Below are 13,212 nucleotides of genomic sequence, written 5' to 3'. Positions count from 1 at the left end.
CCATGTCTGCACCCAGGATCCGAACCAGCGAAACCCTGGGCTGCTGAAGCAGAGCACGTGAACTTAACCACTCAGCCACAGGGCCGGCCCCCTGAGAGCCATTTTTAATCAGAGTAAAAATTAATATATTATATCTCCTTGGTGATATAGTTGTAGAATTGGATGGAGCTAAAAAAGGGATTTGTGTTTACTCTTAACTAGAGGCAGTCTTTTTAATGGTTAAGGGAAGGAATTTTGGAGTTGGTACAAATGAATCCCGGCTTGGCTTTTTATGAGAAAGTTATTTAACCTTTCAAAATCCCAGTTTTACCTTCTGAAAAATGAGTATATGAAATGATAGGTGGTTGAGAGGAGTTAACAAAATGATTCTCCTCAAAAAACGCTTTATCAAGTGCTCAATAAATACCAATAATGTTATGAAAATTACTTCATATATCTATTGTTTACAGCTTCATCCACTGAATGGCCACATATATTGATGACTACCCTTTAGTCCAGGCATGCTAAGTACATATTATTTTTTGAGTAGCTACTAAGTGCTTTCTGAATATTTTTACCCAATGTTTTTAATTCCATGGGTCTAAGAAGGGATATTGCTCTCTAAAAGCCTTCAGGGATTACAAAGATGAGAAAGATAATACTATTCAATACTAGCTAGCAAGGATGTCGTGAAATGGGTATTCAGTTACTGTTGATGGAAACTGCAATTAGTAGAGTTTTTTTGGAAAGCAAAATGGCACTGTGTAGAAGCTGCCCTAAAAATGCTCATACTCTTTTACTTAGTCACTCTATACTAAGGAAACCATCATAGCTGCAGATGAAGATGCACTGTCGTCCACTTATTTATTCACTTAACACATATCTGATGCCTGCTCAGTGCCAGGTGTTAATTTTAGGTTTTGTGATCAAGACCCAGCTTCTGTTCTCAGGGAGCTTTAAAATGAAAAATTGAAAACACTATGAATGTGCAATAGTAGAGACAGGGTCAAATAAGTTTTGTACATCCATAAGATGGAATATTATGAAGCTTTGAAAAAACCATGTTCTGAAGAATTTTTAATGCAAGGGGGTGTGTGCTGATTGCATAATGTTATTAAAAAAGACAAAAGCTTTATTTAGCATAACATTAAATTTGTTTTAAAAATATACAAATACTTACATAGAAAAAAAGCCTAGATATACACCAGAATGTTAATAATGGTTATCTCTGGTTGATGGCATTATAGATGATTTAAAGTTTTTCTTTGTATTTTTCTATATTTAAAAAATTTTTGCAATTAGCGTGTGTTACTTTTATAACCAGAAAAAAAATACATATTTTCAAGGAGAGAGATTTTGGAAAAGAATGTTTTAGTGTTCACAGGAAATGAGAGGTGCTTTTGTACTGGGCACTTCTTCATCTTGGAGGTCCAGGAAAGAGAGGGCAAGGGGAAGGGAGAATAGATAAGGGGAATAGCCCATTTTCTTGTCATGTGGTCTTTGCTTTTTACCTCCCTTCTGCTCAGCGTAGGATCAGTAAAAGGCTGATTTTCAGAAAAATCATAGAAATGTATCCTCTCCTCATTGGATGCTCCTATTTTGGCAGGGGAGGGGGGAGGGGGAGGGGCAGCGTTTCTTTTGCGCTGCCTTCCTAATGCCATCCGCGTGGAGTAGATCACAAAATATGCACTATCATTTCCTTTCTAGTTTTTTTTTTTTTTCCTATTTTGGGTGGATACTATTAGTACCTTCTGATCTTTTGCAAATATTGGAACTGTATGATTTTTATTTTCAGTAAAAACCGAACCACCTGAGATTTACAGTGTGAAACCAGTTTTGGGCATCAAACGAATGGTTCAAATAAAATGGAAAAGGCCTGTGTTGGCGCCTAAATCAACTACTTTAAAATACAGACTTCGTTTCAGAACAGTAAATAGTGCCGGCTGGGTAAGTTATACCATTGTAATATTTCTATTAGAGGGCCCAAAGAAGAGAATTATTGACAACTTTTTTGACCTGGAATCATTTTTTCCATTTTCTACATTGAAAATACAGGGTAGACAATAGTGAATACTTTTCTTCCCAGTTTCCCATTTGGGCCTTTTAGATGGGAAAAGTGTTTTATTATAGGCATCTTGCATTCTGAGCACAGGGACTTATTAAAGAGTGAGAAATTTACTTTTGCATTTCACCTTGGTTTGTGTCTAACTACGTTGACCACCAGAGATTCTACGGCTTGGCCATTTCTTTTTAAATTTTTCCAACCTTTTATGAAATTGTGATATATAACGCACATTTAGAAAAGTTAAAAAACCATAAATATTGCATTTAACAAATTATTATCAGCACTCATGTAAAAACCAGTGAGGTCAAAAATAACATGCCAGAGCCCTCTGCCTACCCTTTCCTGATGATAGGCCCTTCCTCCCATAGAGCTAACTGTTAGCCTGATTTTCATGGTAATTACTTCTTTGCTTTTTACTGTGATTTTACCATTTAAGCCTGCATCCCTGATCAACATAGTTTGAGATATTATATTAATGAAATCCATACATTTTGTATTTTTTTTTATGTTTGGCTTTTTTCTCTCAATATTGTGCTTTTAAGATTCGTTCATGTTATATAATGCTGGAATTTATACGTTTTTATTGCTGTGTAGTATTCCATTGTATGAACACAATGGAATGATGGCTGTAATTTGCATTTACCTGACTTTTTAAATGAGATTGCATAACTTTTCATATGTTTATTGGCCATTTGGAGTTCTTCTTTGTGAAGTGTTCATTGAAATCTTTTGCACATTTTTTCTATTGGATCATCTGTCTGAATTTTTAATTGATTTGTTGGAATTCCTTATATATTATATTTATGAGTCTTTTATTTGTTATATGTGTTGCAAACATCTCTCATTGTGTGACTTGCCTTTTCACTCCCTTAATGGTGACTTTGGATGAATAGAACTTCTTAATTTTAGTACTGTCAACTTTCATCAATCTTTTCCTTTATTTTTAATGCTTTTTGTATCTTAAGAAATATTTTCTTCAGAGTTCAGAAGGTATTTTCATATTTCCATTAATGCGGCCTGAAATTATTTCAACATTTTTTGTGGCAAACACCTTGCATATTGACTCTTAATTACCTCCAAGCCAGCTCAATCTAGCTAAATCTTTAAGAATTTTTTCCCCCACACAAGATTTGCTAGTAAAACACACCTCCACTGTCTTATAACTTGTTGGTTTTTAACCTAAATGCAGGTGTTTTATTTATTCCTATTGAATTTCTTCATATTTGTCTTATCCATCATTTCAGCCTATTTAGAATCTTTATTCTATCACTTCAAACTTATAGTTAACTTTCTAATTTTTTGGTATGTTCAGATTTGATAACACTCACTTCCATACCTTTATCTAATCATTAATCAAAGTAGTGACTACATCAGAGCCCTGTGGTAAATCAGTAGAGACCATTCAGAGACATCAATCTCTCCTTCTTTGAGTGTGATCATTTACTCAGGCTTCTTTGAATATACCTAATTACCACTAGACTCATTCAGCCTACTTTTTTTTATCTTGTTCATGAGACTATCACTAGACTTTTTTGTTTGCTGAAACCCATAGATACCATGTCTGTGGCATTCTCTCCTAGTCTAGAACTCTTTCAGAAGAGAAAATTGGTTAAGTTTCACTTGTGTTCAAGACAAGAGAAATAATGATGTCCACTCCTCCTCTCAGCTTTCCTTCTATGCCAGCTCTGGAACCATTTTCCTAGAACCTGACTACATGTAACTTAAGACTCACTGATTTGTAGTTCCTGAAACTCAGAAAGGAAGCCCTTAGCAGGGCAGTCCCTGGCACAACATAAGCTCATCTTCCTTCACACCACATGTCATGGTCTCAGTGAACCCGAGGAGCTTCTAAAATAATCTACTGTCTAGCAACCCTTAATTTCTTATGTTTGTCTGGGCTCAGAGTCCTGCAGCTGCTGGAATAGGATTCAAGAAGAAAACTAAACCAGGATCTATGTCCCTCTAAAAAATTACTAAACCCTATACAACACTAAATGAAGGTAGGATGTGTAAACTACCCCAACTCCCAGCATCCTATACCCACCTCTTTGACAAACTCACCTACATCTACACTCATCTTTGCCTCCTTGCTTCCAGTCCCTGAGGTCAGAGATCTTTCCTCCTGCTCTCCTGGAGGAAGTAGGAAGGAAAGTGGAACGTGCAGCCAATATCTCTCTCCTTTCAGCTTTCCAAAACAATTAAGTCTACTCAGTTTTAAATCTAACTAAATCAACCCAAACTGCTATGGATGGTTCCCATTGTCTATGGAAAAAGGTCCAGATCCTTAACCCTCCAAGATTTGGCCCCTATTAACCCCTCCAGCCTCATCTTTTCATCTTGTTCTTGCTTCTCAAGTAATTCTGAATTGCAAGTTTCCCTTCTGTCATGTCGTTTTCCTATTCTGTGCCTCTGCCTAGAACACCCTCTGCTTTTGTACCTCTACTCCTGCCCCAAACCTTCCTAAATCTATTCATCTCTCAGAACTCAGGTCTGACATATTTCCTTTGGAGAGCCTAAGCTAGGGGCTCCTCTTCTGTCACTGCATGTCACACTCAACACAGTCATTTAAAGTCATCTCTCCCAGCATTAGACTGTAAGTTCCTCACACACAGAGACCTTGGTTTTCATCTTTGTTTTCTCATTGTCTGGCATGTGGGCTCAATAAATGTTTAACTAAACTAAACTATATAAAAACTAATGCTAAAATCCCAATATGTCCATATAGCAAGACTCATATATATGATGCTATATGAGTTACAAAGTTTTCTTATACTCCAAACTATTTAATCTTTGCAAATATCCTATAAATGAGGCATCACAGTACTTATTTCTACAGATTAGGAAATTGCAATGTAGAGAGTTTAAATCACCTGTCCAAGATTGCAAGGTTTGTAAGTTGCAGATCTGAGCCCAGGTTTTCTGACTCCAAGTTCAGTCATTCATTTGACGTACTTTAGCAACCTCCAGACCACCTTCCTGTGGCCATAGTCTAAATGGTTTCCACCTTTATAATTGGAGCCATGTGAACACTTTACAAAAGGATCCCAAGACTGTTTTTTATTTATTTATTTATTTTATTTTTCAAGACTGTTTTAAGAGTTTGATTTAGGCCTTGAAACCAAAACTTCTGACTCATCTCAAGACATAAACCCTTTGGATGAGCTAGGATTTGGCACAAAGTGTAGATGGTGAGAAACAAACTTGATGAAGTTAATTAGTGTTTTGGTAGGAGTCTATTGCTTGTGTTGGGTTGGGAAGTTTTAGATTTAAGCCTTTATATGGAGGAACAACTGATCCTGGACCCTGTGAGGGCCAAAGGCGCTTCGCCTGGACAAAAAGCAAAAGTTAAAGAAGCCTTAGAGGCACACTATTTGAAAGACTGAACAGTTATTTTTTTTCCCTTTGAGGCTAAGGCTGAGAAGAACAGGCTTGCATAGCTACATTAGGCAGAGCTTTCTGAGCATGAACGTGGAGGCCCAGGAAGCAGGCCAAGCACGTGCTGAGGGTACTAGCAAAAGCAGGAGGAAAAATTTGAGAGAGTTTTAGAAAAAATATATTATATAACTTAAAAATCATGAAAGGCAAAATAGAACCTTATTAGACTTCCTTGCACATATTTTATGGCTTCATATTGTTTTTATTTTAAATTACATATGGAGGGCACCATGTGGTTGACCTTCTAAGGGTCTTAATCTGGTTCCAACTGGGCCCCATAACCAAGGTAAATTGAGGAGGCTATTTTCCAAGAGACAATGGCTTGTCCTAAGTTGTGTTCCCAACAACCCTATTCTGCCTCTGCAACATCTCCAGGGGCTATTGGAGGAGAGTGCTCAGGGAACCTGGGATTCAGCAGTGAAACTGCCTCACCTTTGGTCCCCAGTTCCTTGCTCCAAAGCCATCTCACTGGGCTGGGAGTTCAGAAGTGTCCAGATACAGCTGGGAGGCTCAGCTTTTTGCCACATACTCACATCCTCATTTTGCCCAATTTCCTTTAGGCCCAGGAGGTATAATTATGTACTTATTTCACATCTGTTATATATACATAAGAAATATCAGGACTTCCTTCTCTCTCACGGTTCTTTGGAACTAGTGTGCGTACTCACAAAATGGACATGCCTATTAGTGCAGTTTATTTTTATTAACTCAATGTAAGTTTATATAAACCAACAGTTAAAAGTTCATATTGTAGTAACAGTGACCATACTCAGAAAGAAATAGCTGAATTTTCAGGTTCTCTTGGAGGGCTAGGTCCAGAAAGGACTTTAGAGATAATATAAAGCAATACTAATGAGGAAACTGAAGTCTAAAAAGGAGAAGTGATTTATTTACCTCTCCTCCCTCCCCACCTCAAGAGAGTATCAAAATGAGTTTATGCATCCAGGCTGCTAAGATCTTTAGCAGCTTGACTGGTCACCCAAAAACCAGTAATTCGAAGTGGAAGATTTGGGTAAAGGGAGTCTAGGAGTGAGGAAATCTGTATTCTGGTCCTAGTTCTGCAGATGACAAATGCTGAGGTAGCCCACAGTCACTTAATTTTTTCTGGGTCTTGTCCGTGACATAAGATTGTATTTAATACAGCTAAGGTCTGTGTTACCTACTGTTCTGTGAGACCTTATCTCTAGGTGTTGGAGTCACCTCCACAGTTTAAATTGAGGCCCAAGATGCCCTGGGTCCCAGGACTCCACCTTACATCTTCCAGAACAGCAAGACTCTGCTCACTCACATCCATCCTAAAGGCAGGAAACTCTGCTTCACAAGCTTAGAGACAGGAAATGGAGAGGGTGATGGTTCATGGGGTGACTCACATCTATTTAGGTGCAAATGGTCCCCAAGTATGCATGGAGCGTTATTTATGAAAGTTACAGTATTAAAATTTGAGATATAATGCTACTAGTTCTGAAAAGGTAGGAGAGGGTTGGGGAGTGAAGAAGAAACATGGAAAGATAGCATGTGGTCTCCCCTTCAGCTCAGAGTTGTCTTTGTCTTCTAGATGGAAGTCAACTTCAAAGAAGGGTCCAATGGAGACACAACATACAACCTCACTGGGCTGCAGGCTTTTACAGAATATGTCGTAGCTCTGCAATGTGTGGCTGAGGAGTCAGTGTTCTGGAGTGGCTGGAGCCAAGAGAAAATGGGAACAACTGAAGAAGAAGGCAAGCTGGTCCCTTGTAATTCCTTTTCTGTATGCTCTGGGTTGGGTGGTGTGGGCCTAGCATTTGTGGGTTTTGTCAAGGGCTATTCATGGGAATCATGGACTCCCTCAATCCCAGAGCCTAGGGAGTCTACATTCCCTCTCCAAGGGCACTCACTGCACCCATCTGAGCCCACAGGAGACACCGGCCCTCCTCTGATGGTTATAGTTACATTAGCAGCTTTTTGCCCTAAAGGCAAAAGATTACATCTTTAATACTCTTATAAAGTTCTTGTACTGTATATGAAGCAGTGTAATATTTAAAGCTATCCTATGATAAATTAAAGATATATATTGTAAACCTTGGAGCTGCTACTAAAAAAATAAATAAAAGTATAACTAAGGAGAAAAAAAGAGTCACATCTTTAATGATAGTTAGGGAAGGAAAGAGGAAGAAATGGGTTAAGTGCTTACCATGAGTCAGATGTGGTAATTAAGATTAATAATTCAAGTCTGTGGGCTTGGCTTAAATCCCAGCCTGGCTCTGGAGTGACTTTGGGCAAGATATCTAATCTTTAATCCTTAGTTTTCTCACTATTTATTCCCCTTTTCCATAATGAAATATAATTTGTAAAATTGAGTTAATAGTAGTACCTACTTTTTAGTGTTAATTAATTATTTTAAATTAAGGTCACATTGACTTATAACATTGTATAAATTTCAGGGGCACAACAATGTATTTCGCCTTCTGTGTAGGCTACGTCATGTTTACCACCAAAAGTCTACTTGCCATCTGTCACTGTACACATGTGCTCCTTTACCCATTTTGCCCTTCTGCCAACCCCTTCCCCTCTGGTAACCACCAATCTGTTCTCTGTATCTGTGTGTGTGTTTGTCTTTCACATATGAGTGAAATCTTTTGGTATATTGTCTTTCTCCGTCTGACTGACTTCACTTAGCATAATACCCTGAAGGTCCATCCATGTTGTCGCAATGGCAAGATTTCATCTGAATATATATATATATATATATATATATATATATATACACACACACACACACCCCCCACATCTTCTTTATCCATTCATCCATCGATGGGCACTTAGGTTGCTTCCTTGGCTATTGTGAATAATGCTGCAGTGAACATAGGGGTGCACATATCTTTTTGAATTAGTATTTTTGTGTTCTTTGGATAAATACCCAAAAGTAGAATAGATGGATCATATGGTAGTTCTGTTTTTAATTTTGTGAGGAATCTCCATAGTGTTTTCCATAGTGGCTGTACCAATTTACATTCCCACCCACAGTGTATGAAGGCTCCCTTTTCTCCACATCTTTGCCAACAATTGTTATTTCTTGTCTTCTTAATAATAGCCATTCTCATGGGTGTGAGGTAATAGCTCATTGTGGTTTTGATTTGCATTTGCAGAACCTTTTTCTCCTGTTCTCTGTCAAATCTCTCTGCCTCTGTCTTATAATGACCTTTGTGGTAGCATTTAGGATCCACCTGGATAATCCAGGATAATCTCCCTGTCTCAAGATCCTAATTTAATCACATCTGCAAAGTCCCTTTAGCCATATAAGGTAACATTTATAGGTTCCAAGGATTAGGATTTCAATTTTGGGGGTCTGTTTTTCAGCCTAACACAATGAATAAATAAATGCATGACTAATTAGATGAATACTCAGTGATGTCCACACATCTTCTTCCAAAATATGGAAAAGAAAGGCAAAAATGCTGACCTTTCTAGACTTCTGAGGCTTTAACCTTATTTCTTGATAAAACATGTGGGTTTTAGACCATGAATTTCTCCCCACCCTACCCCAGCCATGATTTCAGGCCCTTCTTATTCAATCTCATAGCTAAGTCCCACACTGGTCTCAGGTAACATTTAGGTCAACTTGTGTGCTCCCTGGTCCAAATGACAACAGTTTATTCCTCTGGATACTGGTTGAGTTTTCCCATGAGACTATGCTGGTGTTAACAGATGTTTGGCACGTCCTCCCGTATGGTTGGATGTCTGGAAACAATATGGTGTCTTGTGAGTTTTTTTATCCCCAGTGGAGATGTTCATGCTTAGTCTGGACTACCCCTAAGATTCTGTTCTTCTATTCAGTTCAGGCATCCAGTCTTCTATGCCAGCCTGTAGCAGTATAGTAAAAATCCCAAATCGTTATGTGTTTAAGTGCTTAGAATAGTGCCTTACAAATGTTAAGGGCTATATAAATTTTAAATAAATAGAAATGCAAGCATGGTTAAAACAAAACTAGTCAAGTTGTGGATCTAATGTAAACTTTTGATTAAAATTATATACAATATTTAGGAACGTATTTACATTCTACAGAGATCACCTCAAAGTGTCCAATGAATGCAAATATAATAATTTACAAATGTCAAAAAGCACATAAATTGCACAGTAAAAAATGGCGCAGTGGTTACAGTCTGTTGGAGTAGTCAGTTATTGTTGTCTACGTCTTAGCTGAGGCCTCCCTTTTAAAATATTAGAATGAGGGGCTGGCCCCGTGGCCGAGTGGTTAAATTCGCATGCTCTGCTTCGGTGGCTCAGGGTTTTACTGGTTCGGATCCTGGGCGCGGACATGGCACCACACATCAGGCCGTGTTGAGGTGGCGTCCCACATGCCACAACTAGAAGGATCCACAACTAAAATATACAACTATGTACTGGGGGATTTGGGGAGAAAAAGCAGTAAAAAAAAATATTAGAATGAAACACATGCGATATCATTGAGCAAACTGTCCTCTCCCTTTGCTATGCCTTTCAGCAGACAATCTGGGAGATGAAGTTCTACCTCAGGTGCAATCTTGTTTTGCACACCTCTTCTCTCTGTAGCTGCCACTCTTTTCCCAAGTGACTTCCTGGTGCCCGTATGGCTCAGTGTCTTAAGTTAGCTCATCACAGTCCAGCCAGTCTCTGATGTCAGTTTCATCCACATTTTTTGCTCCCAGAAACAAGATCTGCCATTTCAACTGATTTATTATTTCAGCTATCTTGACTAAGATTAATTAGCAAAACAAGAGATGCTGGTGTTCTCTGTGTCCTTTACTAATTAAATGAAATCAAGACTTATCAAAGTTACCACTAGAGAACTTTTGCTTTTGTTTTTCTTCATTTTTTCAGGATCCCAGAGGAAACCGATGAATATTTCCCCACCTCCCAGCAAATCCTAATTTCTCCTTTTCCAAATCATAAACTATTTTCACAAAGAAAGGCATTTTTAATACACACCACCTCAAACCTTTTCTAAGTGTTTGGTTATTTCTATTCTAAGTTGAATGTCAAATACTGCCTATTTTCTTTTGGACTTAAACGTATTGATTATTAGGGTTACTTACCCACATTTAAGCATGTAAATGTCTACTATATGACACAGATATCATTATATTCAAATCCTGGCTTTATTACTTAAAAGCTTATTATATTTATCAGTTGCTTAACTTCTCTGTGCTTCAGAACTGGAGATAATAATATTCGTGTACCTAATTATAGGGCTGTGGAGATTAAATGAGATAATTCAGGTAAAAGGCTTACTGCAGTGGCATTTGCCAAAAGTTAGCTGTTATTTAGGTCTTCAGCAAGGACACCAGTATATGTCTGAGGTGGTGATAGTTGTCAGTATTCCCAGATTGTAACAGAAACAATGTAGCATCAAATTGTTACTATATTGGTCCAAACAATTGATGCCTTTGAATATGTGGATATTTTGATGGATTTGGAAAATTTTAATTTTGTTTTTTCGCAAATACAGAATTATTACTTTTCCCCCTTTGATTAAACTGCAAATCCATTATTAACTCATGGTTAATGGAAAATTGGCTTCAATAATTATAGAACATTTGCATGCTAGTCAGGCAGTGGTGTTACTAAAAGCTGTATCTGTGGAAAGTCTAGAATGGGAAGACTGTTTCTCTTTGGACCATATCTGCAGGAAAAAGTGGCCTCAGTGAAAGAAAAAAATACCTGATTATATTCATTCATCATCACCATTTGCTAACACTAAATGACCACCTAAATCTAAGGAGAATTTCACTCATATTTCTAATCAAGTGACTAGAAAGATTGATTATTTAATAATCAGTTTATTTTTACCTCTCTCTATCCTTCAGATGAATATGTGGGACTGGATTGTATGAACATTTTACCTTTAGGTTTTTTATTTCTTACTCTCAATATTATTATCCCTGAGTCTGACTTCCACATAACCAGAATAGAGAAGCTCTGCAAGTAAGAAATGGAGTGAGAGTCCTTCTAGTTCTGTGGGTCACCTTTGAAGGTAGCCTCGGGATAAGTCTGTCTTCTTGGAAGAAGTCTGTCTCTGCTCACATCTCACTTGTTGTAGATAGGCTGAAACCAGGCCTGTTGCTCCCTGTCTGAGAAAGTTGAGTACCGATTGTCCCATCTTCTGATTCAATAAAGACCTTTGGGAAATCAGAAAACTCCTGGCAGACCTTGTAAGACAGCATCTCAGTGGAATGCAGATGAAGTCATATGTGAAGTCTAAACAGTTCCAGTTTCCTTATATCCAGCTTACATGAAATTACAGTAGATCTCATTGGGTGACTTGGAGCCTAACAGTTAGACTGTGTTACCCACACTTTGGCTTCTGCAAGAGTAGTTGTAGAAATGTGACTCTCCATTGACGACAAGACAGATTATTGACTTAATTGCCCTTTGGTACATATTTCCACCTTATGAAGTGGTCTGTAGTTGGAGTTCAGCAATTTCACTTTAAGACATTCAATCACCTGAAGTTAAAAAGATCCCTGAAAATGATCTCTCAGTACTAAAATAGTTTAGATCTTGGCCTGAGTGGTGGACCCATTCTTTGCAGACCTAATTACATTATCTTCAGCCATGTGATTTCCTCGAGAAAAGAATCAGAGTGTGTCAACTGTGGCTTTAGTTAGAGACATTTCCTTGCTTCTCCAAATTACAGGCCATTAGCCATCTGGACAGTTCTTTAGAACTCTGCCTTCCTTTCATGGCCAAAGTGTGTGGGTCATTCTTTAATCAGAAGCTCAGCATGTTGAAATTTCAAGCTCATGTCAGAGCATTCAACTATAAATTGCCAGTGATCCACTCCTTGCCAAAACTTGCTTGAGACATGATATGTGAGACATATAGTCCAGAGATAAAGTAAAATGTGCATCCCTCTTGTTTTGTTTATCCCTGTATGGTTAGATCATCAGAAGCTAACACACTTTTGAACTATCTTGTCTTAGATTATGTTGTTCGCTGAAGAAATGCATGAATCAGGTTTCACATTATGCCCCTACATTTTATAGAAGACAATCATGAGAAAGGTACACTGGCAATATTTCTGTACTTTTGCTCAAGTGCAGTTGCAGACATTGGTCTGTATGCTGCCCTGTGTCTTTTTTTGAGAGGATTCACATGATAAATTTTGTTTATGAGTTCAGTGCCCATAGCCAGAAAATACTGACCTCTTCTTATGAATTTTTTGTTTCCTTTTTATCAGACCATGAGAAATATGCAACTCAGTATGAGTCTTTTTTTTCACTTTCCTTGTGAGGAAGATCAGCATTAAATTTAGAGCTCAGGGAGGGACCTAGTAAAGATTATTTCTCTGTTCCTTTATTCTTTATTTCTTTCTTATATTTTATAACATTGTAAGTATGCAGTTTCATCCTTTTTGGTTGTAGATATGGCCTAAATTATATATACAACCATGCATTGCTTAACAGTGGGGATACATTCTGAGAAATGTATCATTAGGCGATTTTGTTGCTGTACAAAGACCATAGAATGTACTTACGCAAACCTAGATGGAGTAGCCTACTACACATCTAGGCTATATGATACTAATCTTATGGGACCACTATCGTATATATGATTTGTCATTGACCAACACATTGTTGTGCAGCACATGACTATATATTATATCTATATAGAAAATATATATACACACACTATATACTATATATTGTATATATAATATATATAGTCATGTGTGTATATATAAAAATATATATATATACACCTCCTTATCAGTTATC

General features: G+C 37.6%; 1 protein-coding gene across 7 annotated transcripts in view; it reads left to right on the top strand.

Moving 5' to 3' along the window:
* IL31RA (interleukin 31 receptor A) overlaps positions 1-13,212 on the top strand; it is an 81,303-nt gene that overhangs the window by 44,184 nt on the left and 23,907 nt on the right. For 4 of the 7 annotated variants that reach the window (XM_070246247.1, XM_070246252.1, XM_070246246.1 and 1 more), the window contains exons 5-6: positions 1,775-1,926; positions 7,035-7,212. In XM_070246247.1, the coding sequence (XP_070102348.1) occupies positions 1,775-1,926; positions 7,035-7,212 (330 nt within the window). The remainder of the gene's footprint in view (positions 1-1,774; positions 1,927-7,034; positions 7,213-13,212) is intronic. The other 3 variants (XM_070246250.1, XM_070246251.1, XM_070246249.1) reach the window with 1 other exon arrangement.

This window comes from Equus caballus, chromosome 21, assembly GCF_041296265.1.
Source record: "Equus caballus isolate H_3958 breed thoroughbred chromosome 21, TB-T2T, whole genome shotgun sequence".
NCBI classification, from domain to species: domain Eukaryota; kingdom Metazoa; phylum Chordata; class Mammalia; order Perissodactyla; family Equidae; genus Equus; species Equus caballus.
Note: the sequence above shows the minus strand (reverse complement) of the source record. Positions and strands in the feature narration are given on the sequence as shown.